The sequence below is a fragment of the Dreissena polymorpha genome, chromosome 12 (assembly GCF_020536995.1).
Source record: "Dreissena polymorpha isolate Duluth1 chromosome 12, UMN_Dpol_1.0, whole genome shotgun sequence".
NCBI lineage: Eukaryota > Metazoa > Mollusca > Bivalvia > Myida > Dreissenidae > Dreissena > Dreissena polymorpha.
The window spans coordinates 8,694,759-8,715,485 of record NC_068366.1 but is presented as its reverse complement, the minus strand read 5'-3'; the positions used below and the strand labels follow the sequence as shown (position 1 = coordinate 8,715,485).

At 35.0% G+C, this 20,727-nt stretch overlaps 1 protein-coding gene across 5 annotated transcripts in view; it reads left to right on the top strand.

The window, feature by feature from the left end:
- Positions 1-20,727, top strand: part of LOC127852358 (uncharacterized) — a 39,551-nt gene that overhangs the window by 8,733 nt on the left and 10,091 nt on the right. For 4 of the 5 annotated variants that reach the window (XM_052386309.1, XM_052386308.1, XM_052386307.1 and 1 more), the window contains exons 4-11: positions 616-707; positions 3,042-3,268; positions 6,392-6,534; positions 7,494-7,601; positions 9,769-9,991; positions 10,310-10,399; positions 16,397-16,608; positions 19,561-19,761. In XM_052386309.1, coding sequence (XP_052242269.1) covers positions 616-707; positions 3,042-3,268; positions 6,392-6,534; positions 7,494-7,601; positions 9,769-9,991; positions 10,310-10,399; positions 16,397-16,608; positions 19,561-19,761 — 1,296 coding nt within the window. Of the gene's footprint in view, positions 1-615; positions 708-3,041; positions 3,269-5,335; positions 5,560-6,391; positions 6,535-7,493; positions 7,602-9,768; positions 9,992-10,309; positions 10,400-16,396; positions 16,609-19,560; positions 19,762-20,727 lie in introns of all 5 variants that reach the window. The other variant, XM_052386310.1, reaches the window with a different exon arrangement.

Sequence of the window (20,727 nt, the reverse complement as noted above, 5' to 3'; positions counted from 1 at the left end):
CAAAAGGTATACTCATACAGGGTGTCCATGTATGGTGTTTGTGTATTATGGATGAATGTTATGTGATGTTTTTGTGGTGCAGGATTGTTGCTTTTAAAATGGTATTGCCTCTGAAAATGGCATGCAATAAAAGCATAAACTAATATTGACACATTGTGAAAAATTGCATGAATACTGTGAGAAACAAAACTTAGATAAGCTTTTTTGAGCATTGAAATTGGTGCTGGGGCTGATCCCTTCAATATTCTCCCATGGTCTATCTCGAATACTATTTGCACTATTGGTTTGTCAAAATGAACACCATAGTCTATAACATCTGCATATCGCTTGGAGCAATATTATCATAATAATTATATTGATATTCCAACTGTGCTTTAAGTGTCGTCCCAGATAAGCCTGTGCACTCTGCACACTATACTTTCTGCTTAGACTGGATTTTTGTTCTTTTCCTTTAAATGATTTTTTTTGTAAAAGCAAAAAGGGTTATTCCTGATAAGCCTGTGCTGACTGCACAGGCCAATATGTGACGACACTTTTAAGCACATGCATTAAGCCCCATTTTCCCATATTGAGGCTTGTATTTCTCTATAATTTCCTCCCTCCTTATTTCTGCAGGTCAGTGAGAGAGACTGGCGCTTGACCTTCCTGCCAGCATTCCGCCAGTGCGTACTGGCCGGCTCATACAGTCTCATGTGCAGCTTCAACAAGTCTGTATACCCTTGCTGTTCTGTTGTCTCACTGTTTCCTGCTCATAAGCAAAGTCAAAATGGCTATATAAAACCAGCATAAAACCAGAACAGCCTGCGAGTCGCTCATAGTCTGTTTAGTTTTTTTTGCTGTTTGCTGCTCATAAGTATCTTAGGGCTGGAAATGAAGGCTTTAAAACTTGAATCTAGTAAGAAAAACCTTTACTTTAATTTGATTTTCTAATGGGGTTTTATGCATGTGCATAAAGTGGCGTCCCAGATTAGACTAATCTGAGACTACACTTAACGCACATGCACTTTACACACGTGTCAGCCAGGGACGACACTTTCCGCTTTTATGATGTTTGTTCATTTCAGGAAGTCTCTTCTTAGCAAAAATCCATTCAGGCGGAGAGTGTCATCCCTGATTAGCCTGTGCGGACTGCACAGGCTAATCTGGTACGAAACTTTATGCACATGCATTAAACCCCTTTTTCACAGAGCATGGCCCATATGTGGAAAAAACTCAAGAGACATTATCAGAAGAGAAATTCTTGTAAACCAGTCTTTTATCGAAGGCAAGTGACCAATGCCTATACAACACCAATGTATACCTTAAAGTCTTGCATGTGCTATTTAATTTATAGAAACTATGCGATAATAAACTACCAAGTCATTTTGTTGTATATCTCAATGTGGACTTGGGCTTAAAATTGCCATTTCTTGTGTCCATTTGAAACCTCTCAAATGTTTTCATTTGTTTAGGAGGTTGCTCTATTCTTATTGTTCACCAAATACACTTACCTTAATGCACACTATTTTAAAAAACTGTGAAAAGTAAAAAAAAGACTCCTTAAAAGCATCACTTCATAAAGTGGTTAAATGGTTCAATGTGATGGTTAAATTACTTTTTTCTATTAAAACCCTTGTCAGCCTTCAATTTATTAAAGTTCTGGCACTAAATTTAATTTTGTTAAAAGACTAAATTACAGCCTTATATCTGCTATAAAACAATAACCTTAACTTCCAACACCATCGTGTTTTTGTTTTTTCTATTCTTTTTAACACAATTGCAAAGTTATATTTTTTTTTCCGATATTTTCCACAATTCAGTGCTCGTGATTTACAGAAACTTAACAAAAACTAGTTTATTGCAGAATAACAAATCTTCAATTTTATCATGCCATGCTAATGGATATTTGCCATAAAGCAGAGGTTTCCAATTTCCTGAACAGCTTTTAGATAATTTGATAAATTTAGAACTACATTGTTTTGAACTGGATTCATTCAGTTCAATACGGTTTCATTTGCAGTTTGTTCCTTATCGCTAAAGATTCTATTATATTTGTCGACCTCTAAATTAGATTTGGGTGTATTTCTGTATGCTTTGTTGATAACAGATTGTTAAATTTCAATGTTAGATTGTTATGTGCGAAGATTAAAGAGAACAATATTGGAATCTTTTCTTTGAAAAAAAACTTAATTGATTGAAGATTCTAACTGTTTGTTTAGAGATATCTACATCTCACTAAAGTGTTGATTGATTTATCATTTTTGTGTGAGCCAAATAGAACTATCCTGGATTTTTGAAACTTTTTTGACCTGACCAACTCGGCTTTGTTGAAAACAGTAATGCCCATGGTTTTAGTTAAAATGTCAGTTTTACAATTTGAGGCTGGAAAACAAAACAAAACAATGTCTCAAATATTAGCATTTTTTCCGCCATTTTCAGTGGGCACACATATTTGCAGTTGTTGAACTGTAACTGTCTATCCTTTCTTTTGTAGGTCAGTGACATTTTTTTCTATGCATAATTCTACCAGTAATGAATCTAGAGTGAGGGAAGATAAAAAACATATAAACCAGCTGGTGAAAATTGCATACCTAAGGGCATGTTGGTTATTGTTTTGTTTATATTACCAGAGCTATGGCCCTTTCTCTTACATACATATTTACATGTTTCATTAGTGTCCCGCTTAACTGGAATATTACTGAAAGTTTAGTTTCAAGAGTGATGAAATTTTGCAAACATTAACTAGCATGTATGTTTGGTTCTTTTTCACATTACTTAGTTTAAACATAATAATTTTAAGTTGAGTTTTTTTAATCAATTTTAAGTTAAAGGCTTTGTCCTGTTTCTTAGATTAGACTGAGGCATGGTGTATGTGATTTATGATAAAGAGTATGTTAACATCCCTCTAGTAGCGATCAAACTCACAATATCGTGATATCAAGACAGGCCATATTATACTCATTGTTCATTTAGGACACTACCGAGTTACTTCATGAAGTTATTTGTGTGAAATTCTCAATGATTTCATACCATTGACCCATGCGCTTTTCAACCTTTTGAAGAATCAATGGCATACCAGCCTGCGCAAACCAGAGGCTGCTGACAGATATAACCCGCAAGGAATGGGGTTTCCAAGGTTACTTTATCAGTGACGAGGAGGCGGTGGAAAATCTCGTCCTTTATCATCACTATGCCAACAGCAGCATGGAGGCTGCCATCGACTGTATCACGGCTGGTCTAAACATAGAGATCACAACTAGTCGCAAAGACCCATATTTCTTTACCATGAGTACGTCTAACACGGTGGTTCGCCACCTTACTGTAGAATGGTACCAATAGCTTTGCATGCTGCCGGCATGAGTATTTTGTACGGCTGTGGTTAGCCACCATTCTGTAGATCTATACCCATTGCTTTGCCTGCTGCTGCCTGGAGTTGGAAATTGCATGAATGTAATCACTGACTGTATATTTTTGTATTAATGTTGAGCTTGTATAATTAAAAAAGATATAGGTTTTCACTAAGAAACCTTAATTCATGGTAGTTTTCAATTACTATTCAAATGGAACCTTTAAGTTTTCAATACCAAATAATTTAAGAAATGTTAGTAGCCATGTTGTCTTTTGGTCAAAACCTATAAGAATGTTCTTTACCATAAAAATGCTTCTTACCATGTGAGGAATTTAGCTGTAATATATATTGTTATTATAAATAATTACAAAGTGATATAATATTTCCACTGTTATTTGTATCTGCCTCGCAAATGTAATTTATCTGAAAAGAAAATGATAGTGAGACATCAACTGAACAAAATGGCATCCAATTTCATGTGTTTTGTCAGCATTTGTAAATAAAATTTATCAATGAATCATGAACAATGCAAATACAATATTGGAGTGATCAAAATACTGAATAACAATTAAACTGTAGATTAGAAACTATACTGTTCATACATCAATTAATGGAGACAGAGCATGAAAAAGGAGTAATTAAGCAATATTAAATTAAGGACACACTTCCTTCAATTACAACTTAAGTTCAATGCTTCTAACAATAAAAATCATACATGATGCACTTCCATTTTCTTTTTTTCTATCCATTATTGGTCATTTAAACCACAATACTTAAAAAAAGACTGCATAGGCTCAGCTAGGACAACACTACACATGTATTTAGCCCAGTTTTTTTCAAAACCAGGTAACCCATTTAGGTATTCATGTAAATGTGTAACCATAAACATTCCAATCTGTATTTTGCTCATATAGATGCATACACATTATAATCAGGTCTGAATATTGATCCACATACCAGTATGACAACGAAAACACAAAATGTATTTGTACATGACCACAGTTGAAGTAGGACCATGAAATCATTAAATGTATTTTGTACATGACCACAGTTGTATTGTCATGACATGATACCCAAGATCAGGGCGATTGAAGTGCTTATTGTATAAGTGTGATGACTGTGTGGGGAAACTTTAGCTTCCTCAGCAGATCATAAACTCTTTGAGCCTTGCTTTGGGAAAAGGGGCTTAATGCATGTGCGTGGTGTTGTCCCAGATAAGCCTGTCCTCACAGGCTAAGATGGACAACACTTTCGGCCTCAACTGGAAGAAGAGACTTCCTTTTAACAAAAAAAACAATAATAGCTAAAAGTGCTGTTACTGATAAGCCCATGCAGGCTTAATGCATATGTACTTTAAATGTTGTCCCAGACTGCAGTCTGCCTAGGATAATCTTGGATGACACTTTCAACTTTTATCGAATTCTTGATTTAAATCAAATTTCTTCTAAAAGAAAATCCAGGCCAGGTGGAAAGTGTTGACCCTAATTACCCTGTGTGGACTGCATAGGCTAAACGCACATACATTAAGCCCCATTTTCCCAAAGTGCTCATCATATGGTTTATGGTAACATTGTGAAATGAATAATAAGTAAATAATAAGAGAGTTATTGTAAACAGTAGTTTGTAAATGTTTATTTTATTGGTAGGTCTTACAGTAGAGTTTGGTTGCTGCATGAGCTTAATTTGAAACTTAGTTATAGTGTACTGTGGAAAAAACAGCGTAAAATAAAGTCAGATGTTTAGTTTGAGTTCCAAATTGTTAACAATTTAAGTTTAACGTATTTCTTCTTTGTCATGCAGAAGTGTGTTTTGTAATTCATATATTTTCAAAACATCTTTTTTTTGTATAATTGCATTGGAAATAGATTTTGATAAATGCATGATTTAATGAAAACAATTTTCTTCCCATATGAAAAATATATAGTTTTAATATTGATTTACATATTTGAAAGATATCAAAATAAAGTTTCAGTATGTCTTAGTAATGATATTTTATCTAATATATAGTGTCAATGGCATTCCTGCTTGTGCCAATCATGAGTTACTAACAAAAAAACTGCGGGCAGAGTGGGGATTTAAGGGCTACGTAATAAGCGACGAAGCAGCGCTCGAGATCATTGTAACCTGGCATAATTACACTGCCTCGTTCATCGATGCTGCTGTGGCCAGCGTGACGGCAGGCTGCAACATTGAACTGTCGGGAAATAACCCAGCTGTTTACTCGCTTATAGGTGGGTGAATGTTGGCTTTTGTAACATTGTATTCATTTATTGCTTTTGGGTTTGGTTTATGAATTTATGTATGAGAAAGTTTGTATGGTAAATGGTAATTAAATATATATGTAATGATATCTTATGGTTTATGGTAATTTAATTAAGATGTATTGATTACATTTGGTTTAGCTTTTATTTTATATAAATTGCAGCTTTTAAAAAAATTAAAGATTAAACATCTAACATGCATTTATTGTCCCCTACTGGTGAAACCGGAGCGGACTTATGGTTTGCGCTCTGTGCGTCAGTCAATCAGTCAGTCAGTTAGTCAGTCTGTCCGTCACATTTTTCTGGATCCTGCGATAACTTTAAAAGTTCTTCATATTTTTTCATAAAACTTTAAACATGGACAGATGGCAATATGGAGATTATGCACGTCATTTCATTTTGTTCTTACATCAAGAATTCTGGTTGCTATGGCAACAAATAAAAAAATTATTCTGACAATGGTGGAGTTTCACCGGTAGGGGACCATATTGCTTGGCAATCTCTTGTTTTATCATAATGTCAAAAATGTTTATACAATATTTGTTTGATCGGAATATTAATGTCTTAATATGAAAAATCAAATAAAAAGTTAAAATAAAGTTTAACAATAAATAGGTGATACACTTTAATTGGATATGCATAGTTGTAAAGGATTTTTGTGTTAAAATTAGATTTATTTATGTTTATAGTATTTGTGTATTTTGCTCGTGTTTGGCTTTTGTATCTATGTTAAAATCCATTTTATAAATGTACTAGTCTTAGCTAACATACCAGAGCGACTCGTAAAAGTATTGAATTTCAGTTGACGCAGTAAACCAAGGGAAGCTATCAGAGATTCTAGTCCGGGAAAGAGTTAAGCCCCTTTTCTACACGCGGATGAGACTGGGGGAGTTTGACCCCCCTGAGATGAACCCCTATCTCCAGTACAACATGTCCCTGGTTCAGGTTAATCTAATTGAAATTCTCTCTTAATTGAAATTAATAGGTTTCTGTACTTCTCTTGAATTAACTCTCACTTTTTAGTCTTTAAAATTATAAGCATTATTTGCCCCCTATACCGGTTTCACCAGAGGGGACTTATGGTTTGCGCTCTGTGCGTCTGTATGTCTGTCACATTTTTCTGGATCCTGCGATAACTTTAAAAGTTCTTCATATTTTTTCATGAAACTTTAAACATGGATAGATGGCAATATGGGCATCATGTACGTCATTTCATTTTCTTCCTACGTAAAAAATTCTGGTTGCTATGGCAATAAATTAAAAAAAAAATAATCTGACAATGGTGGAGCCTGTAGGGGACAAATATTGCTTGGCAATAGTCTTGTTTTATTTCTTTTTTGTATTAATGTTAAAATTATGTCATGTTTTCCATAGCAAATGAAAATTAATAGTCTATCCTTACTGCCTTAACAACTATATATATATATATATATATATGTTTTTTCTTTTTAAAATCATTGCTTGCTCTCTTCTCTAATTTTGTTTGGAAATCTCATTGAATTCACACACATTGTACATGTATAATCTGTATTATTGATTTGGTTATCATTGTTGTCTACTGACACTTTTCTAATGATTGTATGCATTAAAGACAATGTACATATGAGTCTTGCTCTGTGAAAAGGGGTTTTAATGCATGTGCGTAAAATATGGTTCCCAGATTAGCCTGTGCAGTCTACACAGGCTGATCATGGACAACACTTTCTGCTTTTATTGTATTTTTTGTTTAATGGAAGACTGTTGTTGACAAAAATCCAGATAAGGCTGAAAGTGTTGTCCCTGATTAGCCCCCTAGCACACTTCACAATCTAATCTGGGAGGACACATGCATTATGCATAAAACCCCCTTTACAAAGGGTGAGACTCATAATTATATGTCTTAATAAAGTGTCTGTTTTGTTCAGAGCCCCGCCCATAGGGCTCTAGCGGTGAAAGCGGCCATGCAGACCTTTGTGTTGCTGAAGAATGCAGATGGTTTGCTGCCCATCAAAAAGCACTTCAATAGTATAGCTGTAAGTTAAGAGAAAATCTTTTTTTTTACAACATATCTGAATGGATGAATAAATACTGAATATAAAATAATGTGAATGTGAATAGAATAATGCGCTAATATACACTTATTTGGTTATCATCCAACTTGAAATATAAATTATGCAGTCTGGAAAACTTACTTTTTCCTTTCATAGCCAATGTGGCTACAAAATATTCAACATTTCATAGCCAGAGGGAAACTTTTATAGCGGAAACCATTTATAGATATTAAACAGTGAAGTATCATTTGCATACAGTATCTGTAAAGCTATAAGGTATTCAAGATGTAAACACAGTAGTAGTGTTCACGATTTAATATTATTATTTTTATTCTCCTTCACTGTGAGATTTTACACTTTATTTCTTCAATCTTGATTTCTTTGTTTTCAAATCCAATTCTAATACTTATAAAAAATACAGAAACAACAAAAACTAGGACTAAGCAACACTATTAAAAAAGCTTCTATTCATCCATATTCAATGTAGACATTATTCAAAAATCTATTTTGACATTTTTCATTTTCAAAGCTTATTTGTCATGTTCCAGTTTCTGATGGTCAACTATTATTATAAGAGGAATTGTCAGTACATGCAAAAAAAAGGAGGAAAGACAAGTGTCTAACTTTATTTATGGGTAGCCCTCTATAATCAGACTAAATACAACATATTAAGTTCATATTTCACCAATTTAGCTTACACAGATGGGTCCGTTCAAATTGATAGTGGCGGTGGCTTTTTAGTAATTTAACCTGGGCTGATGGAGATTTCAACATTTGAACATTTTCACTGATTTATCCGTAAACCCCCCCCCCCAAAAAAAAAACACAGTTGATTTCTCAGCAGGAGGTTCTTATGGGTATCAATCTGCATAATATATAATGTATAATGATAAATCATGTTACGGTAGTTTTGTAATTTCAGAGCTATCAATAACTATAACTCAACCTATAAACTAATTTTACAATAAGCCTAACAGCAAAGCAAGTTTATTTTATCAGAAATGTTAAGTTGTTTAAAAACTGCGAGCAGGACTTTACACTTTCTCTAATATCTAGGGGATATCAATACGTAAGAGAAAATATGTAACAGAAATAACTAAAGGCAGTGTTATTGTAAACATAAAATATTAAACATTTAACTTTGTAAATTGATTGTTGTTTCGTGTAAATTGATTGTATTTTGATTTTCTAATAGTCTTTTCTGATTTTTTTCCGAGCTGAGATTTCATCGCTTTGGCAATCAGGCTGTGGGTTAATTTTGCAGACTGAGTATTTTACTTACTAAATTATTAATTTCAGTGATTTGGAAATCTGATTTAAATATTGTTGTACTTTTACCCATGCTTCTGCTGAATAATCCTATCCAGAATAGAGTAACTTTTTGAAAAAAACACCACTCTGCCAGCACAAACAAAACTGACCCATTCAATATGATTTCAAAATCACATAGCATATCAACTGTTCTTATTCAAATAAAACTACCATTTGGGGTAAACATGGTTTGTACCTACGTATTAATGGCTTTTTCCAATGTCTAAAGCAATGAAGGATAATACTATTGCAAGTTCCTTTATAACCCAAACAGTGTTTAAGCTGAATAAAACTAACACTGTGCAAATACAAAATCAAAGCACATAATATTATGTAACAAGCAGTTTCATTAGTCATTATGTTATTATGATATTATTATTGGCATTGAGAACTCTTTGGGTCAGGTAAATGGCTGAAAAGAACAATCTCTTCTCAACTTTCAATTATTTTAAGAATATGTTAAATTGTTGACTACTTTTGAAAAAGTTGTCTTTATCCTGCTGAGTAAATCAGATTTAAATTAGGTCAAAATAGTACTTTCCTCTCTGCCTTTTTGGGCATATACATTTTATTTAATAATAAACAGGTTTATTTACACGCTTTTTGACCACAGTTGCCCATACTTGTTCTTTCAGCATATCTTGTAAAGAGAAGTTTTCTTAGATTATTAAGAGGCCCTGCACTTAAAATTAATGGGCTCATCACTTAAAATAAAGTGGTCATGGGCTTGTTGGCTTCTAGCCTTGATAACTATGATGAGGATTATTATGTTTATTATCTTAGGAAAATAATTATCATATGATGATTATAAGTCAATAACAAAATGTCACTCCAACAGGTGGTTGGACCAATGGCAGACAACCTCGGTGAGTTGTACGGGAGCTATGCAGCTGACCCGGACCCGACATACGGGACCACTCCTCGCCAGGGGCTCAAACCCATGTCAGACGTTCTGAACTTTGCCTCGGGTTGCTCTGATACCAAGTGCACCAATTATTCATCGAGCGACATACAGGGGGCTGTGCAGAATACTCAGTTGGTTGTGATTTGCATTGGCACAGGTTCGTTTCTCAATTGTTGTGTTCATTTGTAATCATTATAATCATCATTGTTATTATGTTGTTTGCTGGTTGGTTGGTTTGACTGTTGGTCTGTTTGCAAAAGTTTTAGAAGCAAACAACAACTCATTTCCCAAGTGATTAACCCTTTCCTTCTCAGAGGCAAAGTTAAAATGGCTATGTGCAAACTATTTAAGCTATAGGAAATTTACAATCGCTTACATCATTTTGTAAGTTCTGATTCAAACCAATAAAATTATTATTGTAGTTATTTAGATATGTTCAGTTGTTGAGTTGTTCTTTTTTGATTTTCGCCTAAAGGTCAACAGATAGAGACAGAGGACAATGACAGGCGTGATATGATGTTGCCAGGCCAGCAGGCCCAGATCATACAAGACACCATAAAGTATGGTAAGGTCATTTATGGTATAAATGGTAAGGTCAAATGCTGTGGAACAAAAAAATATGAGCTGCCTCTGCTCCTCTGCTGGCTTCATGCATGTGGGTAAAGTGTTTCCCAGATTCGCCTGTGCAAGGGCATCTCAGGGAAGGCACTTTCCTCCTAGACGGGAGTTTTGTTAAGAAGAGACTTCCTTTTAATTAAATATTTCTTGAAAGCTAAAAGTGTCGTCCATTATAAGCCTGTGTGTATAACAAGGACGACTCTTAAAGAACATGAATTAAGCCCTGTTTTCCCAGTGCGCGGCTTTGTTTGTTTTTGGAAACAGCCTCCAAAATTTGAAAAATACACATCAGTTTTGTCTATTTTGACACTTTGTTAAACTTAACTTGTGCAAGGTGAATTATTCTTTCCAATGATGCCCATAATATCACTTAAAGCTTTCTGACATTGAGATAACACAGTAAAATATCAAAGAAAAACAGGCCAAAGTCATATATTTTCTTATCTTATTATTTGTCTAGATATGCTTTAAATCTCACCACAGGCGTTATAGGATTTAAAAAAATTATGCATAAAATTCTCTCCCTGAAATTTTTTATGTTTCTTAAAAATCCAACGATTATCGATTACAACTTAATGTAGTTTTGAAAGGGAGACAAGTAGATCTTCATGTAGATCTATGTAAACTTGTAACAGCAAGTCACGTGAAAAGAAGCGAGCTAGAATCTATGCACATAGAACTGTACAGTTGATAATTGGAAGATATGTCCTTTGAACACAACCAGAATCCATTGTCTGAGGATTATGTCAATAATATGAAATGCAGATTTCTAACACTTCACCCCATCAGGGTCAACATTTTAATGCGTTTTTTGAAGTTGAAGCATTTTTAATTTTTTCATGTTTAAAAAAAAAATTGTAGGCCCGGGCCTGCTGTGCCTAATAGCAGCTACGCCCCTGGCCATAACTTTTGCAATATTGAAGATAGCAACTTGATATTTGGCATGCGTGTAAATCTTATGGAGCTGCACATTTTGAGTGGTGAAAGGTCAAGGTCATCCTTCAAGCTCAAAGGTCAAATATATGGCTTCAAAGCGGCACAATAAGGTGCATTGTGTTTCTGAGAAGCACATTTCTTGTTTAATTGAATATGTTTTGTTTTCTTAGTTATGTTTGAAAAGCATTGTAATGTTCTTTCATCCCACTGAAAATTGATGGGATTGTTGTTTGTTTTGTGTTGTGTTGCAAAACCATTAAAGTGAGTCACAAAACATAATTTGCAACTTTATCCAACTTCATGTCCTTCTTACTTAAAAATGTTGGTGACTAAGCAATCCTCCATGTTTCTGCATCTTTAATTATGCATAACAAGTTATTTAATTTAGCATACTGACAGACTTACTTGACAAAGAAATCCCACACTGTTGGCATCTTTGATTTGCCATACAAACTCTCAATGAGAATGAACTGCTGTTTCAGCTGATTTTTTGCTCAAATTATCTGAAATTTCACAATAAAAATTCTCTTGGCTTGTAGTGCAAAGTTTATTGAACACTTGTCAAAAGTTAATGCAAGCTCTGACTATTAAATGCTTAACATTCTCAACATAAAGATTCATCCAGATAAATCCAAAAGCCAAGTGAGCGTTAAAATCTGGGAATAACAATTGTTAGTGCTTTGTAACCTTCACTGTCAGATGAAGGTTGGATACAATTAGAATTCTCATAATGCTTATAATGGCCTTTCAACACTGTTGGTTACCAAGTCTAAAAATCAGGTTCCTTTTTTCAGATGCTCAGCTTGCATGTCTTGTTTTAAATTTGAATTTATTTTGATTTGGGTAAGTTTATGCAGATTCAATTACGTTATACACTCTTAAAGACTAGATTTAAATTTGCGCATTCTGAAAACCTTATTCAAATTGAAATTTGTTGGAATTCATAGCATGCTGAATTAATTGACAGTTTAATTGCCATATGTAAAATAGAAATAAAATTATCATTCCCTTGTAACAAGTTCACTTAAATAAAAATAGCAATATTATGTTTTCTTGTTGTGACAAGAGTCATATTTAATTACTTCTGGATTATTTCAGAGTAAAATGAAAAACATGAATCAGCATTCAAGTCCAGGGCCCATATTCAACAACCCAATTTTAGACTTAAAAAAAAGACTTAGAACTAAGAAAATCGTGTTAAGGGTTTGAATATATACAAGCCACCAATCTTTCTGTTATAAATTGTTCTTTAGGAAGAATTATGCACTTGGGGGTTTTGAATTCCATGTCCTATTAAACTGTATTATGCTACATGTATGAGAACATAACAGTTTGAAGATAGTTTTCTTTACTTTTCAGGGGCGTAGGTCATGGGGAGGCAGGGGAGGCGGCTGCCTCCCCAATATTTTGGCTAGTTGTTGTTATATAAATATAACGTAAAATCCCCATAAACCACTACCCCCAAATCAGTATTTTTGTAATCACGCGCCGTCAGTGCAGAAGCCATGTGTCCCCTTTCCATCTGCTCCGAGGTTGCAAATAGTGATGTGTCAATATCATAAATATCATTAGGTGTCATAAATCAGGGGCCCGGGTAAATGTCATTGCGTAAATTGTTTTATTGCTCTTTTCCATGCTTTTGGTGTTTTGATTAAGGACAGGCTATTCTATTAATTTTAATTGATAGCTTTAATTCAAAAGTAACTGCCACTTAAAACAATTTTGAGTAAATATACGCGTGAAAAACATTAATTTGATTGAAAATATTTTTGTTCTCTAAGTATAACAGTTATTATTTGATTAGAAATCATTTTAACAATATCATATATGTAATTGTTTAATGTTCAAAATGAAGATTCCTAATCAGTTCTAGGGACTTTAAGAATGAACTAAGCCTCAATTTTTGATTATTTAACTTAATTTAATATTATTTATTCATCCTGGTTCATTATTTTAATAGTGCTCGAAATGTGGATATATTCTTTACGAATCATGTCATATTGTATTGGTTGTTGTGTATTTTCATGTGGTTATTTATTACAGTCTTCCAATTTCAGGTGTTAAACATGTCCATCAGTAATAAAATATTAGTGTTGTGAAAGTAATGTTAATGTAATGTAATTATTCTTCATAGCACCTGTTAAACTCGGTTTTTAAAATACGTAAACATTTGCTTTATTTTATGTTTTAATTAGCATGAGTTTTTGGAAAGACATTAAAAATAAATGTTTAGATTTCTGTGTCGTCGGCGGCGGCATTAAAAACTGATTTCATGACAAACTGAGAGTGAGACAAAAATTGAGCATTTATATCAACATGAAAGTTCCCCCAAAACGCACCATATTAATTGTAATTGTAAAAAAATTCAGAACCACGGGAGAGGACAACCCTCTCAAACGAAACCCTTTATGTTCCCAGTACAGAAACTGGACCGCCTCCCCAATGTTTGAAGGTTATCTACGCCCCTGCTTTAAGTTTAACTCAAGCAAGTGGTTGGTTAATACAGGCTGTGGTCCTCATGTACTTAAAGATATTGCTCCAAATAGACATCCTATCAACAAAATATATCAAGCTCTTTCAATAATATAGTTTGTTATTAATACCAGTAACCACACTGTTAAGAGGATAGAAGGGGAGGAATTAAATCACAAGTGTGATTCACAAGTCATTTGATAACATTCATCTATACTCATGTCCATGGGTTATCGGAAAGCATGCTATGATAGAAAATATATTATTTTGATCTTTACACAATATTATTTTTCTGTTTCTTTATTTGTTAAACGTTAATGTATGTTCAGTTCCTTTGCATCCCTGTGAGTAACCTATGATCATTGGCCCTCATCTTGCATAAGAGTGGTGATTATTTGACCCCCCACATTTTTTTAATTCCAACATGCTATTATCATGCTATCCATTTTTATGCCCCCTTTCGAAGAAAAGGGGGTATATAGTTTTCGCACTGTCCGTCTGTCTGTAAGTCTGTCTGTCAGTCTGTCACACTTTTCGCCTCCGCTCTCTAATTCAGATAGTTTTCGTCTGATCTTTACGAAACTTGGTCAGAATTTGTATCTAGACAATATCTAGGTCAAGTTCGAATATGAGTCATGCTGGGTCTAAAACTAGGTCACGGAGTCGAAAAAACAAATCCAAGGAAAGTAATAAGCTTTAAATGGACATAAGTATCTGACCTGACAAATTATATATTTTTGTTAAATAAATCAAAGTGGCGCAGTAGGGGGCATTAACACATCGTGGTAAAAGGTCAAGGTCATCCTTCAAGGTCTAAGGTCAAAATTACAACTCCAAGGGAAGTAAATAAGCTTTAAAGGGAGATAATTATTCAATATTGAAAGTAGCAACTTGATATTTGGCATGCATGTGTATCTCATGGAGCTGCACATTTTGATTGGAGAATCTACAGTCACAGTAGTGGCTTTTAATTATTTGCTACTAAAAATAGAGATTTGTTAGAGACAATTATTTTCAAGGGGAGTAATTTATTATGCCCCCCTTCAAGGAAGAGGGGGTATATTGTTTTGCACATGTCGATCTGTCTGTCGGTTGGTCGGTCCGTCCGTCTGTCCACCAGATGGTTTCCGGATGTTTACTCAAGAAAGCTTTGGCCTAGGATCATGAAACTTCATAGGTACATTGATCATGACTGGCAGATGTCCCCTATTGATTTTCAGGTCACTTGGTCAAATTCAAGGACACAGTGACTGGAAATAGTAAAATGATTTTCGGATGATAACTCAAGAATGCTTAGGCCTAGTATCATGAAACTTCATTGGTACATTGATCATGACTGGCAGATGACCCCTATTGATTGTCAGGTCACTAGGTCAAAGGTCACAGTGACTCGAAATAGTAAAATGGTTTCCGGATGAAAACTCAAGAATGCTTACGCCTAGGATCATGAAACGTCATAGGTACATTGATAATGACTGGCAGATGACCCATATCAATTTCCAGGTCACTAGGTCAAAGGTCAAGGTCACAGTGACTCGAAACAGTATAATGGTTTCCTGATGATAACTCAAAAATAATTAGGCCTAGGATCATGAAACTTCATAGGTACATTGATTATGACTGGCAGATGACCCCTATAGATTTTTCAGGTCACTAGGTCAAAGGTCAAGGTCACAGTGACTAAAAACGTATTCACACAATGGCTGCCACTACAACTGACAGCCCATATGGGGGGTATGCATGTTTAGCCCTTGTATAATTATAAATCTTGTATAATTATAAATCTCAGATTATATATTTTCTTACCAAGAATTTAATTTTTTTCACAGATACTGTACACATTTTTTAATTTGATTATTTATAACTCAAATAATTGATTTGTCACAGTTTTTTTTTAAATGATATAACTATCATTTTTTTCCTGTACTAATTTGTGAATGGTAGGGTTCATTATATACCTGTGGATTTATGTCCATAGATACATGATGAACTCTGGCTATGATCTCTTTGATACACCACAGGCCTTGGTTGTCAGTGATGTCTGACTTGGTCATTTTTGACTGTCTACAGACCCCCCCTCCCCCCCGGTTGGATTGGACAAAATCCAAGGGAAGTAATAAGCTTTAAAGGGAGATGATTTTTATACCTGCCACATGTTAAATAGAAATTTATTTCAAAGCGGAGCAGTAGGGATCATTGTGTTTCTGACGAAATCGCTCTGTGAAAATGTAGTTTAATGCATGCGGGTAAAGTGTTGTCCTAGATTAGCCTGTGCCGTCTGCATAGGTTTAAAAGGAAGGACATAAACTGGATTATAGCTTAGAAGAGACTTCTTTAAAACAGAAAAGTCCATTAAAGCGGAAAGTGTCGTCCCTGATTAGCCTGTGCGGATTGCTCATGCATGAAGCCCCAATTTCCAAAAGCTAGATGCACAGACTGGTGATGATTTTATTCCAGGCATAATTTAAATGTTAACTTGCCATTTTCATCCTACCCATCTCTCTGTTAGCAAACCATTATTTTTCTGTATCTCCAGCCCCGGGTGTTCCTATCCTCCTGCTAGTGTTCAGCGCAGGCCCTGTCAACATCAGTGACGTGGATGTAGATCCACGAGTGTCAGCAATCATGCAGTGCTTTTTCCCCGCCCAGGCGACGGGTGAGGCGCTCTACAATGTGGTAACCATGGCGACAGATGATGCCAGCCCAGCAGGGCGGTTGCCATACACCTGGTACGATACTGCTGACCAGGTAAGTGGGCAGATCTTGTTACTAATTCCTTTAATACTTAGGTACTTATTTTTACCTGTTTGTAGTCCGTTAGAAAATCAAATGATATTTAAAACCTTTATATCAGATTGAAGTTTTAAAGGCTTCATTTCCAACCATCAAATACTGTTGAGCAGCAAACAGCATAAAACCTGAACATCTGATAAGTAACTCACTGGCTGGTTGCATGTAACCATTTGCACTTTGCGTCTGAGTGGGAAATGGTTAAGCTATTTTGTTTATTGTAAAGTCTCTATTCATTGACTTTTTTCTTGGATAATCAGTAATAGCTGAAATTGATATAATCCTGTATACTCTTACGGCAAACAAATCCACAGACTCTTCATGGGCGTCTTAATATCATGAGTTTTAGTGATGGCTTCAGCAACATTCATCATACTTGTATTTTGTCATAATAAAAATCATTCTAAATAATCGTACTTATGTACGAGCATGGGTTGGAGATGATGAGCTCATTAGGTAGGCGAAAAGATATGAGCTGTGCTCTGTGAAAAGGAGGTTTGATGCATGTGCATGAAGTGTCGTCCCAGATTACTCTGTGCAGTCCACCCAGGCTAATCAGGGACGACACTTTACGCCTTAACTGGATTTTTGCTAAGAAGAGACTTTCTTTAAACAAAAATATCATAAAAGCGGAAAGTGTCGTCCCTGATTAGCCTGTGCGGACGGCATAGGCTAATCTGGGACAACACTATGTGCATTAAACTGCTTTTTCACACAGCACGGCCCATATGTTATAGTTCATTCTTAGCATCTATTCACCAACATATTCTTACAAAATTATAGATACATGTTTATCTATTTTACAAGTCAAGTGATTACAACAAATATGACTAAAATGATTGTGTGTATATTATTGGTTTGAAGTTTTATCAAAATTAACTGTCCATCTGTCAGTCATTAAGTCAATCAAGTTAACAATTAATATTAGGATCAAGATCTTCACAAGGGAAACAACCTTAATAACCCTGTTTGTATATAGACATATTTGTCAACCTTGTTAAACTTGCCAATATTTGTTGTTTTTTTTTACCTCTTCCACCATTTGGAAGAGGGAGGGTCTATAGAGGAAATGGTGTGGTCCCTATGTTTATCGATCTTTCAATGTTTTGTCTATCCCAAAACGTATCTAAAATGTAACTATCCAATGTCTTGAGGGATATATTAATAACTTGGCACAAATGTTTACCAACATTGCACATGCGGTCATGGGCTAGAACCTTGTAGTTTTCTTCAAGATCAAGGCCATACTTTTAAGTCAAATATCAATATACAGCACTGTTGTTTGGCAGATGTAATATAAAACTCCACAAGCCATATAAAGACTTCAATAGAACTTGCCACAAATACCCACCTATATCATATGAGACAGTGCACAGTGAGCAATAATTATATGGTTACCTTCAAGGTCAAGGTCATTCCTAGAGATAAAAGTTCAAACTGCTGCATTTTAGCTTACCTGAGCATGGTAAGCTTTTTGTGATCTTTTCTTGTCCTTCATTTATCCTGCTTTTTGCCTTATGCCTCGTCACAAGCTCTAGAGGCCAGATTTATTGTCCACTCGCAAGAAACTTGCTCAAAACATCGCTCACAATGATATCTTGGTCGAGTTGGAAACTGGATCATATGAGGTAAACTGCTAGATCACTAGGACAAGTGAAGAAAGCTTGTTAACACTCTAGAATTAAAATTTTAAGTCATATCTTCATAATACTTAGTCAGATTTGTGTTTCTTATGTGACCTCAGCTTTGTTCAAAATTGGTTGATGTCATTTGAAAATAGGCCCCAATGGGGTGCTGCAATTTTTCTTCTATTGCTATAGTGAAACCTTGTTAACACTCTAGAAGTTACCATTTAGTCCAATCATCATGTAACTTGGTAAGAACATTCATCCTCATAATATGTCAGCCCAGTTTGAAAGGGGTCATGTGAGGTTATAAACAAGGTCATCAGGTCAAATTTGAAAAAAACTTATAAACACTATATAAATCACATTTTAACAATATAGAAATCGCAATTATGGTCAAATCTTCATGAAGCCTGGTCACAATCATTGTTTTTATGATATCTCGCTCAAGTTGACTTATTTAATTTATTATGGACAGTGTCTTATGCAGGGAAGACATTCGTTTACTAGTTAACAGGGTTATTTAAGTAGAGTTGTCCCCATAATTTAATCAAAGGTTTAAATAACTATGTTCTTTGTCAGAACTATTTTCACTTCTCAAAAGTTTGTCATAGTGTGCCTAGAAATTAATTATTTATGTTTCATAAAGTACTTTTAATTCATCTGAAATCCACCTTTTCAGAATAGTTAAGTTCTGTTTTGCCTCAGGTGAGCGCCTAAGGGCCCATGACACTCTTGTTTGAATCCTTTACTTAACGTTTAGAAATAACCTGTCACAAATGTTAAGGCATATGAGACATGAACCTCATTTTCACAATGAATATGAAATTCATTACACATCACTGATTATCAAAACTACATTTGTGTCAAAGCTGTTAGAGAGAGGATAGCTCTAGTTGATGATACATATAGCTTATAAACCCTTTCCCACTTAGATACCTATTTTGACGCATTTGTAGTCCCTAAGAAAACTACATTCAATTAAATACCTTTCTTACTAAATTCAAGTTGTAAAGGCTTTGTTTTCTTTAGTTACTGATGAGCAGAAAACAGCATAAAACCTTAACAGACTGACAGTTACTCTCAGGCTGTTCTGGTTACATGCTGGTTGCAAAAGCTATTTTTACTTCGCTTTTTATGAGGGAAACAGTTAATCTATCAAAGGTTGTAACTTAAAACTCCTCATTTCCTCTTTGGCTGAATTCACAGTTAGTCTACGAAATCCATAGATTACTACCCCTGTCCAAGGTTCTTACTTGAAAATGCCACTACTTTGTTCCCTTAGATTCCCTCCATGACAGAATACACAATGACCGGCCGGACATATCGCTACTTCAAAGGGAGTCCACTGTATCCGTTTGGCTATGGCCTCTCATACACCAAGTTCCAGTACCTCAGTGCAGAGCTCATCCCAGTAATACAGGCCGGGGATGACCAATATCTGTATGGAGAGCTCATCAATGCAGGAGGAGTCAGCTCTTATGAGGTATAGGATAATACAATATGTCTAGGAAAACTTTTGCTTAATGCATGTGGGTAAAGTATTGTTCCAGATACGAGTATCCTGTACATTCTGCACAGGCTAATCCAGGACAACAATTTCAGCCTGCACTTGGTTTACTTTTTGTAGTGACTTCCTTTAAAGGAAAATATCCATAAAAGTGGAACATGTCCTCCCTGATAAGCCTGTGCAGACTAATCAGGGATGACACTTAACAGGCATGCATAAAGCCAAGTTTATGAGAATTAGGCTTGAATGAACACCAGGCTTTTCCCCAGGATTTATTTAAGGTGCAAGAGCTAAGAGCAACAGTTTGCAACATGTTTGAATTTTCATTAATTGTTTGTGTCCTTCATTACTTTCAACATTAATTCAAAGCTAAAGCATGCAAAGCAAATATTATACTTGAAGATGAATTCGCTTGGGCAACCCTGCTAAATAAATTCAGACACAAAGGTACCCTTGTCTTTCAAGACCCTGGGGAATTTGTGTGTTACTACCTATGCCATTAAGTACATATTTCCACTATATTGTTACATCTCGTGTTTTTTTTATAGAAATACTAATATAGCATGGCTATTTTCTAATGTCTTGGGCGCAAATACACAAGTTTTATTAGATGCCAAGTATTTGAAAAAAAAGCTAGGCAAACTGGAACAATGCTTGCAAGGCAATTTTTATTAAGACTTAAATTTTGCATGCAGTGCCCATAGAATGTTGAGACTGGTAAGAAGCTTAAAATTACTAGGTGATTTCTTTTAAGGTGGTTAAAAGGTCACATCAATGGGCATACTTCTGATGGCAGTTGTTTTTATTTTTAGCTCATCTGAGCACAACGTGCTTTTGTAATTGCCTTTTATCCGTCGTGCGTTGTCCGTTTTGCGTCGTGCGTTGTGAGTTGTGCGACGTCAACATTTGCCTTGTTAACTCTCTGAAGGCCACATTTATTGT